At 41.5% G+C, this 11,226-nt stretch overlaps 1 protein-coding gene across 6 annotated transcripts in view; it reads left to right on the top strand.

Moving 5' to 3' along the window:
• The window catches only part of camk2b1 (calcium/calmodulin-dependent protein kinase (CaM kinase) II beta 1), a 95,939-nt gene extending 88,344 nt beyond the window's left edge, over positions 1-7,595 (top strand). For all 6 annotated transcript variants that reach the window (XM_030059673.1, XM_030059677.1, XM_030059671.1 and 3 more), the window contains 2 exons: positions 892-1,125; positions 3,097-7,595. In XM_030059673.1, coding sequence (XP_029915533.1) covers positions 892-1,124 — 233 coding nt within the window. In that variant the 3' untranslated portion in view covers position 1,125; positions 3,097-7,595. The remainder of the gene's footprint in view (positions 1-891; positions 1,126-3,096) is intronic.
• Positions 7,596-11,226: the final 3,631 nt, after the last annotated feature.

The raw sequence follows: 11,226 nt of genomic DNA on the forward strand, positions 1-11,226 counted from the left end.
ATGTAATTATTGTGGCTGAAAATGCATGAATTTGTAACAACTGTTCCCCAAATTTGCAATGCAGTTTGCAATACTTTGTGCTTGTTTGTCTGTTTGTATTGTGTGTTTTTTTTTCAATAAAACTGTAAAACAAAGTTTAAAAAAAAAAAGAGAGAGATGGTGGACTCCTGGAGCTGATGAACACTGTGGTGGCACACATTCCATACAGTCCAAACTAATCTAGAGAAATCTGAAAGCACATTTCATTCTCCATTTTACCCTTCCATCCACATTAAAACAGCATCTTCCACTGCATCTTCTAGTTTTCTGAAAACACTCTGCACAGTGAATAAATTTGTAATGTGGGTAGCAAATATGACATATGATGTATTAAATATGGTTTTCGTGTGATTCTGGCTGTAGCCAAAACAATCAATGTGGGGCAAGTGAAGTAATACAAGTGTTGTTGTTGCGAGTGGAGATGGAAAACAATCTGACATGGTGATGTGTTCAGATTTATCTGACTTAGTGTGGACGTGGCCTGAGACGCACCAGCGGCAGCCATAGCTGAGGAAATCCCTGTGGCCCAGCACCTGTTCCACTGACCTGCCTTCAGGGACTTAATCTCCCCATGATCACCGTGACAGTCGATACTAAACCTAAACTAAACTAAAACTAAACCCGATATCCATCAGATTTGTCAAGACTGGCCCAAAAATACCAGCTCTTATGACCTTTGCAGGGATTGGCTTAATTTGTGTTAATCATTGAAACTGCAAAATCCTGGAGAGTCTGTTGAACGAATTATAATCTTTTAAATCACTTTATGTAATGCTTTGGATTTTTCTTACTTTTTCATCTTGCATCTTCCTGTCCTCCTCTGTCCTTGCCCATACCCCTCTACCCCTTCAGTTCTGGCTAAGAACAGCAAGCCCATCCACACCACCATCCTGAACCCCCACGTCCACCTGATCGGTGAGGACGCAGCCTGCATCGCCTACATCCGCCTCACTCAGTTTGTGGATGGCCAGGGTCGGCCGCGGTCCAGCCAGTCGGAGGAAACTCGCGTCTGGCATCGCAGAGACAGCAAGTGGCAGAACGTCCATTTTCACTGCTCAGGTGCGCCAGCCGCGCCACTACAGTGAGGTATGGAGTACAGTGATGGCAGAAGTTTTGAACAGCCCAACATTTATGTGTGTGTGTAAATATATATATATATATATATATATATACATACATACATAAAAACGTGTATAATACCGTGCATTATTAATAACACCAGTTTGTCTGTTTGTTTTATGGATTTCAAATTATATATGTTTTGGAATTTCACGTTAATCACAATGGATTAATAATGATTAATCACATATTTAAAATGTTTAAAACTACTTGCTTGTTTCATTCACTGTTGTGTAATTTGTGTATTCTGGAAACTGTTACTCTTCTGTTACTGTTACTCTTCGAGGGGGTCTATATGATGGACAGGCCGACAGTCCATAGAAATCCATTTAGCAACTGCATCGCTCACCTCTGCTGTGCCAACAGATTTGTCCCTTACAAACTCCACAAGTGTGGTTTGAGCACCGCTGCATGTTGCACTGACATTACTGCTGCATTGGAAGCACGAAAAAACATGTTTGTCATTTAGCTGATATTTTAAACTCGCTGTGCTCTGACAGAACGATAGGTCAGACTTGCAGGCCCCAGCTTTTCTTGTTATTAGTTTTTGTTTGTTTATCAGTGTTCAGCAGCTCCGTTACACATGATGCACTGCGTCATGTGTAACGTCATGTGAGGTTAAGGGTCAAAAACAGTTCAAAGTTCAACACTGAGTTCATTTGCGTGAATTATTTGATATTATTTGATTTGATTGTTTTAGTTTGGGGCAAAAGTCATGCAGTTTTTTTTTGCATACAGTACAAATGTGTTACTTATTTTTGCCTATTCTAAAATGTTGTATTCCTGCATGTTGGGGACTAAAGTTGCATAACTTGGCTTTGACTGGAAAGCTGAGACTTGTGTGGATTCAATGAACCACATTCGATTCATGTGTGATGATGTTAACCCCCATGGCAGCCATTTCACTGTAGTCAGACCATTTTTTTGGAACCTGACATCAGTGTGTAAGATGACCTTTAGGATAATCACAGCCTCATGAAACTTTACATCCACAAACTAGAGGATAATTCAAAAAAACAAAAAAAATCACAATAAATCGTAATATCAAATCAAATATATACACTACTCACAAAAAGTTAGGGATATTTGGCTTTTGGGTGAAATTTATGGAAAATGTAAAAAGTTCACACTACAGTGATATTATATCATGAAAGTAGGGCATTTAAGGAGAAGCATACACTGGTGATTTCCTCATCTCAAACAATTTCTTGAAACAAAAGCCAACAACAGTGATGGATATACCACAACAAAAAATGTCAGTGTCAATAACTTGTCATGTGCCCTTGAGCATCAATTACAGCTTGACAACGACGTCTCATGCTGTTCACAAGTCGACTTATTGTCTGCTGAGGCATGGCATCCCACTCTTCTTGAAGGACGGCCCTCAGGACATTGAGGTTCTGGGGTACAGAGCTCCGAGCCTCTACACGGCGACTCAGCTGATCCCATAGGTTTTCTATGGGATTCAGGTCTGGAGAAAGTGCAGGCCACTCCATCTGAGGTACCCCAGTCTCCAGCAGCCGTTCCCTAATGATACGACCTCGATGAGCTGGAGCATCAAACACCTGATGTGAATTTTGCCGTTAAACTCCTTGTTAGAGAACAGCAACTTGTGCAAAAAGTACTGAAACACTGAACAGTTGGACATGTGCATTCAAAAGTTTACAGAAGGTCACATTAAGTTCACCTGTAAAGGTTATAATGCATTTTAGGTTCATCCTGAAATTTCACCCGAAAGCCGAATATCTATATTTGTGTGTGTGTGTGTGTGTGTGTGTGTGTGTGTGTGTGTGTGTGTGAAAATCATTGAAGCCATGCAAGTGTTCTTATACACATGTGCAGTCTGTCTTTTGCTACCCACTAATAATGCAAATGATAATAAACGAATAAATACATAAATAAATAACGGTTTGACACTGCTTTTTCTTCTCCTTTCAGGGTCGAATGCCATAGCTTTGTCTGTCAGGAGTGCTCTGCTGGAGTGAGAGAGAGGAAGAGGAGGATGAGGTGGAAGGGATGGAAGAGCAAGTCCAGTGTCGGGGGAGGGGGTGGTGGGGTCTGTGGCCCCTCACCGGGCACCTGGCCTCAACCCCCAGCATGCATCTCTTCTTTTACTTCTACCACCCCCCTGTCTGTCGCCTGCCCTGCCACAGCCAACCACCGACGACCATCCAGCAGCGACTCAACTTTGCCAACAGCTCAGCATCCTTCACCTCGCGCTCTCCCTCCGCCCTCACTCCCCCTTTTCTTCCCTCCGACACACTGGGTGGTTTGGGGGGGTCTTTTTTGGAGGGTGGGTGGGGTTGTGGTGTTTTCAAAACTCAGTGTGTGTTTCCTTCTTCCTGTGGTCTCTTCCCCCTCCCCACAGTTTTGTGACACCACCCCTCATGTCCTCCGGTGAATCCACACTTGTGTGACATAAACACTGCACTGGAAAAACAGTATGTAAAGTTTTAAGTAAAATCTATTATTATCATTACTATTATTATTATTATTAATATTATTATTATTACACAATTGCAATTGTATATGTAATTTGTATAATTCAAAATTCTTGATGCCAGTGATTTCTAGAGTTGAAGAAAATCTTTATTCTCTATCTTTTTAAGGAAGCATGTTTTTTTCCCCAATATTCACAGTGGCTGTTTTTTATTGTGGCTATTAAGTGGAAAATGATATTGGCAGTTTTTGTAATTTGCTTCTTGTATGTTATCTATTATACTGCGCCCAAACTCATGTTGAAGATTTTTTTTTTTTTTTTTTCGTTTTTCTTTTTTCTTTTTTCTTTTTTTTTTTTGGAAGGGGTGTATCTGGTGGGGTGTCGAGTGCGAATGTAAGAGAGCGAGTGAGTGCTTGTGTCGCGTGTTGGCCATGTTAGGCAAGCACATAGTGTGTGCTCGTCCAGAAATAATGAATTTTGTACAGTTTGTGAAAGCTTTGTTTTATTTTTTTCCTTGTTGCAATGTGAATGGCTAGAGAGGGGGTTCGCTAAGCCTGGTGTCTTCCTGCGTCAAATCATGAACATTTCAAATATATTTGTGTTAAAAGGCATCGGAAGGAGAGTGTAAGCGTATAACCATGTGGTGTTAGTATGCTCTATAGCTCTCCTACTGGCAAAGTTTGAAACTGCAGCATCACTATGAAAATGCACTGATGACTGAAAGCATGCTGCAAGTATCACATGTAGAACAAATACATGGCAACTTTTGCTTAGTTCCATGTTCCCATCCTAGTCCTTACCGTCCCTTTGCCTTGCACTTCTGCCTTGTCTTGTGCAGCAGGAAAAGGTTTATAGTAATCCTAGAGAGCAGCATTGCAGCCTTAGCCCCTGTTTTTACCGGGAACCCATTTTTTTTAGGCTAGGGGAGGTGAAAAGATGCATAAGGGAAGCGTTTCTTTAATTGCTAGGCGACTACTGAAAACCTTGTTTTTTTTCCCCTCCAAGTTAAAATATGTTTAACTCGCTTAACTTTTTGTGCTGTCCTGAACGCAACAGCAGGCCATATTCAGTTCAAAGTGTCAAGGAAGAGAAGCAGATGCTGTAAAGAGAGGGTCCCTGTGGAGTCATAACCTTTCTCACTTCTGAAGCCATAGTGCAAAAAGCTGGTGCTACTGTCCGTTTTTCTATACACACCACATAATATACAGCTCGCTTGGGAACTTCAGAGTACGGAAGCGTCCTTTAAAGCCGTGCTTAGGCTTGCTTCAGGGTTTAACACAAAGTTTTAAGGGTCTGTCTGCGTTGATGGCCCTGAGTTCATGAAAGTGACATTTTGGTTTGCGCCACCTCTGTTCAGTGGTCTGGTTTCTCATGTAAGGATAGCCATATGCCACAGGGTGCAAAAGGTGTTTGTGTATGTGTATGTGTGTGTGTGTGTGTGTGTGTGTGTGTGTGAGAGAGAGAGAGAGAGAGAGGGGCAAGATGTAGTCGTGTACATCCATTGCTCTCAGATCAAGCTCTTTAAAACCCTGGGGGAGATTTTGCAGCGTGTGGTATGAGAGAGGGAAGTTGGAAGGCGAAGGCTTTATTTCAGAGGACATATCAGCCCTCCGCCTTCAGTCCTGGACTTTTCTTTATAATTTGATCTGTTTATGTGTTTTGTTTCTGATGTTCTTCCTCTCCTGCTCTTTGATTTGTGTTACCATCAAGTGTTATCAGCTTTCGATGATAGAACACCATGTTCTGGTGCCAGGGCTGTCAGGAATGGACAGATGGACTTTGCAGAGCTGAAAACTGATTTTTGGGGGGTTTGACTTGCAGTCGGCTCCACAGTCCTTTGCTCGTCTGCCATTGGCTGCCTTCAGAGTTGTCTCGCCCCTATTGGTCAGACCAAGACAGAAGACGGCAGGCAGTCGGCTGGTTTGGTGGTTAGTCCTCAGGTTTATATTTATTTGGACTATTTATTTATTTATTTTACTGTACATTTTTAATATGTTTTCCTTTTTTGTTTTTGTTTTCCTATTGTACAGCTCATGCACTTGTGCAAGTACTGTCTGTCTGTTCAAAGGGACATGGCTCTGTGGAAAAGATGAGCATTTTCAATGGGATAGTACACCCAATTTGCATCCTGCACGTGTTTTACTGTAACAACCGACCAACAAGGTGTGTTTTGTTTTTCTTTGCTGCTGCTTTTCTGTGGCAACTTGATAGTAAAGTTGCTTTTGTCATGAGCATTTTTAGTGTGTTTTGACTCCATTTTTTTCCTCCCCTCAGGCCATGATTTTCAAACAGCTTTGGCTGAGGGGAAAATGTGTCTCTTAAAGCTCATATCAGACAGGTTTGTGTTTTGTGTGAACTATCCCTCCCATCAGAGGCTCTGTCACTGTGTTCCCAGTGACAGAGCTTTGGAAACCAAGGCTTTTCAAGGTGAACCACTGAGCTGTTGTATTGTACTCGTGTGTCATCCAGTGACCATGTTCATGCCTAGTTGACCCTGTTCTGATACTAAAGAGGTCGAAGGTCATCTGAAGGCGTTCATGCGTGATCGTGTTAACCAAACATGACCCCCCCGCCCCCCCTCCAAAAAAGAAGAAAAAGCAGCATGTACAGTACAAAGGTGTTGTTCTTCTGTTCTTCTTAGTGTGTTTACTAGCCTTGAAAATCAGTATAATAAGATTCACATATTTAAAATGAGGGAGTACACAGTATTACACAACTGCAACTAATTAGCATCGTAGCTGACATTTTCTTTGCATGACAAACAGGACACTTCTTTTTTGTTGGTGTTTTCCTTTTCATTTGCTTTTTCATTTTCTACTGAATGCTGGTATACTAAACCTTTATCTATTTTCTCAGCTTTTAAGTGCATATAACTATTTTTGTCTGGAGATGATATAATAAAGATGATTATGAGAATGATTCTAATAATGACTCTGGCACTGAGGAGGACTATAAGGGTGATGGTGGTGATGGTGATGGTGATGATGATGATGATTTAGCATGCTTTTCTATGGAGCTCTGTGTTGTCAGTGCAGAGCGGCTGCCTTTTGTACATAGCTAAGAGAAAACGAGGAGCACTTCCTGAGCAGAAGCACCAAGGCTGACTTGTACTTGGCTTGGCCTGCATGTCACCTTGAGGACATGCCACCTGAGTTCACACATTAGCTGCAGCTGAAGGAATGAACCAGCCCCAACAGGGGGCGCAGTCACACAGACTAAAGCACAAGTAGGACACAGATGGATGGCAGACGGATGTTTGGAAGGCAGCTGCACAACAATTTGATTTTTGCATCAAATCCAACAGCAAAACAATATTTTATCATTGGAAAATAAAAAACAGCTTACATTTTAATTGTATGATTAGAGCTGCACAGTTGTGGCTAAAATGATCATTCTCATAGTGTCTTAACCTCATGATCAGGTTTCTCTTGATTTGAGAAACAAAATGATTGTCCTTTTTCCCTCCTGTGTCGACACTTTGACTATTCTCAGCCACATTTAATTCAATCAAATGTTTCATTTGCACCAAATAACCAGTGTATGAATTATCCTGACTAAAATCAGGATATCCTATCAGCTGTGCAGCCCTACATATAATGTGCAGCAGCTGTCCTTCTCTGGGCTCTTGAGGTCACTTCCAGCTCTGCTGCTTTCCAGCGGCGGAGCGAGTGTGGACTCTGATCCTCTGCCATCTTCTTTCTCTGTCCAGTGACTACTACCAGTCGCACTGACAACACTGAGCTGCTTCTCTTCGTAGGCTGTCTTTCACTCTTTCTCCTAGTCCCTCTGTTTCCAGCCTTATTCAATCATTTCTCTGCAGTTGGCTCTTTCTAGTTTCCCTTGTCTTTTTGTCAGTTTGGGTTTCTTCTGTATAATAATATTAATCCTCTAGTTCTCCGATTCCTGGATTATTGCTCTGTTCTCTTACGTGCTACACGTGTTTCTCTAACTTCAAGAAAATGTGTTAAGGTGTTATCAATAAAATGACAATTTAAATAGAAAACTGATTGTGTTTCTGTTTTTATACCTAGAAAAGACTGAAACATACATCTGATTTTTATTGGCAGGAGTAACTGAGGACCTTGGTTCACTTAAAGATATTTGCATAATTAGTTTTATGCATGCAGGTAGGAAGTAAAAAACAGATGTTTTTGAGTTCAACACCATGTGAGGTCAGAGTGAATATTCAGGTCTATCCAACATGCACACACACACACACACACGCACACACACACACAAACCCATGCTGTCAATTAAAATGTCACAAATGAAGTGAAAGTTAGATAAGACATACAAACATGACAGTGATGGAGTTACATGCAGCGGCTCAGCCTTTAGAAATGTTCTTGTTAGAGAAGTGAGAAGTAGTTTCTGCTCCACACACACCAACATAAAGATGTGGCTGAAAGAGACTGAAATTTGGACTTTGGAGTGAACATCTTAATAAACATGCCATCATGTTGTGATGGAGATGTTGTCTGAAGGTTGTCTTCAGGCCAATGAGGAAACAAACCTGCAGCAAGTGATCATTTGTACATGGAGGATAATTTGATTTTTCTTACATTTACATGTCATGCATTGTGTTTAAGTGCACCTTTAACAAAATTGGAGATTTTCGTACTGCTCAGTCTAAAAATAGTCTACCCTCTGTCCCAAGGCTTGGCAGAAAAAAATCTGCAATAAAACAGTTACCTTTGTGAAATATAACTCAAGGTTTTCAGAATCATTTAGCCAAAAGAAATCAGCATAAATAGACCATCTTATCCCACAACACTCAAAAGGTATTTGATCACATTGAGTGGCCTTGTAGGTTTGAGACACTGAAACGATTTGGGTTCAGGAGGAATTTTACAGCACCAGACGTCCCAGGCTGCTCCAGATGGAGGTCTCAGATGAGGTCTGGGTCCACAATATTCCTGCAGTTCACCTGACACTGATGGCCACGTCAATGACAGCCAGGAGGCACTTGACTGAGTATCCTGATCCTCCATCAATGATCCGTGGGGAGGAGGGGGCCTGTAGTCAGGAACCAAAGGGCTCTCTTTAGCAGATTTGATGTGGGCCACATGGAACCTGGGGTGAATCCTCATGGGTCTGGGCAGTTTTAGCTGGACTGCAACTGGATTGATGACCTTGGAGACTGGGAAAGGACCCACCTGCCTGGGGATTCAATTTAAACATAACATTTGTGGAGGTTAGGGCATGCAGTGGGATGGCAACAGAAGTGAAATTTCTGGTCAAACGATTGTAAAAATGAGCAAACCCTAAAAAACATCTTAGTTGCTTCCTACCTGAGGGAGTCAGGGGGCCACTCCTTGACTGTGCTGACCTTGGCTGGATCCATTTGCATGTTGCCATTAGAGACGATAAAGCTAAGGAAGGAGATGGAGGAAATGTGAAATTCACATTTTTCTACCTTCACAAACAGATGGTTGTCCAGGACCTGATGCACATGTCGAATGTGGGTTTCCTCAATCAGAGGAGACGATGAGGGTTTCATCCAGAGACACAAAGACAAAATAGTTAAGCATGTCTCTGAGAATGTCATTCACCAAAGCCTGAAACACAGCTGGAGCACTGGTAAGTCTAAAGGGCACGACAAGGTACTCACAGTGACCACTAGGGGTTTTGAAGGCGGTCTTCCACTCATCTCCCTCTCTGATCCTGACCAGATGATCAGCATTTCTGAGACCCAGTTAACTGAAAATTTTAGCTCCTTGTAGCAACTCAAATGCAGAACAAATGAGAGTCGCTGCAATTGTTCATGGCCTCCATCTCTGCAGCTAAGAGACAGTAGAGGCGGCCTCTAGGGGGTGAGGTGCTGACGAGCAAATTGCTAGTACAGTAATAGAGACCAATGGAGCGACAGAAAGGAGGCATGAGCTTTGTTGAACACCTCCTTCAGACTGAGATAACAAAGAGGCACTTTGGAGATGTCTGGAAATTGTGGTTATGAAGAATCCAGGGCGAAGGATGTGGTTTCAGTGTAAGCTACAGGTTCTGGAACTTCTAGTGCAGGACGTGGAGCCAAAGGCAGCGGAGACTCAGGGACAGACGGGGCAAGTGGCAAAACAGCCTTGTCCCCAACTAGTGCCCTCCCTTGTGGAACGGTCCATGTGAGGGTTATGCTTGGTCAGCCAGGGAAAACCCAGAATGAGAGCGCGTGAGGTCAAGTCAAACAGGTGGAAACTCATATTTTTTGTGTGCTTACCAGTGATGGTCATCTGGATGGACAGACACGGCACAGCAGGCGGACGTCCAGAGCATAAACCTCTATTGGTTTAGGCAAAGGAATACTTTCAAGTCCCAGTTCCTTAACAAGTCTGTAAAGCTAAACTGTGCTCTAAACGACACTCACTTTTTGGGAATCTGTCTTGTTGCTCAGTTTACTGGCTCCATATTCTGACAGGTTTACAGAGACACAAGAGATTATCTTGGTGCTGATCCTTTGGCTAAACTCACTTGTCAGAGCGGCTCTTTCAGCTCACAAACAGCTCCATGTTCACTCGTTTACATCTCTGTCAAAATCAATCTGCTCCAGAATATTTTCACTCACCATGAGAACTTGTTCACATCCTTCACTTGTTTATGTGAATGAATCTTACTTTAACTTGAGAAAAAAAGAAATGTGCATGATATTTATTATTAAAGTCTTTTCAAATCTTGAAAATAGCAAGGCACTACAAACATAATGCAAGCAGAGCAAGAGATGAAATTACAAAAAAAAAAAAAAAAAAAAAAAAGATATCGGTAATTGAACCTCACTGAACCGGATTACTGAACCTGAATCAAATGAAAATCATTAAGAGTAGAAAACAATATGTATCAAAGCATAGTCCAGTACACTGCAACATTGCATTTTGAAACATTTCTCTAACATCACAAAAATTAGAATCCCATTTTTATAACAAAATATATCCTCCTAAATAAAATATCTTTTTACATGTCCACAGTAGTATGTACATAATTATTTGTACAGTATGTTCACTGGTGCAACAGGATTTCAAACAAGCAAACAAATAAACAAACAAACAAACAATGTGTTGAGATCCACTGCTGCAGGTTGTTGCACGTTGGGATCCTCCATCTTGTGTGTCTGTTCTGTGTCTTATACAATGTTTTTGACTGGTACCTGCATGTTTACTTGGAATATCACCTGCTGCTGTATTTCTGTACTGATGATATTTGATTCCTCTCTTATGACAGGATTTTACATTGTTTGTTCAAAGTTTCTTTTTCTTCCACTCAACTATTGTTAATACCATTACAAAATATTTACCATTAAGTAAGATCATATCTACACATACATTTGCACATGGATGCTTTTTAAAGTCACGTAAAAATAAATGACTGCTGACTTTTCTATATTCACACATCATTTCCTGCTTGTGAACTGGAAGTGAGAATGTTGTTGATTCCAATTCTGGCTGTACTCACTAATCTATAACAGCTACAGGCTCATATCTGTTCATGTTGGATTGTCTTGTGATTGTTTTTCTTAATTCTGAGTGAACCTTTGAGACAGGGAAGAAAAGCACTTTCAATATTTGAAGATTTAAAAGTCCAACACACACACACACACACACACACACACACACACACACACACACACACACACGAACACACAC

This window comes from Myripristis murdjan, chromosome 9 (genome assembly GCF_902150065.1).
Source record: "Myripristis murdjan chromosome 9, fMyrMur1.1, whole genome shotgun sequence".
Lineage (NCBI taxonomy): Eukaryota > Metazoa > Chordata > Actinopteri > Holocentriformes > Holocentridae > Myripristis > Myripristis murdjan.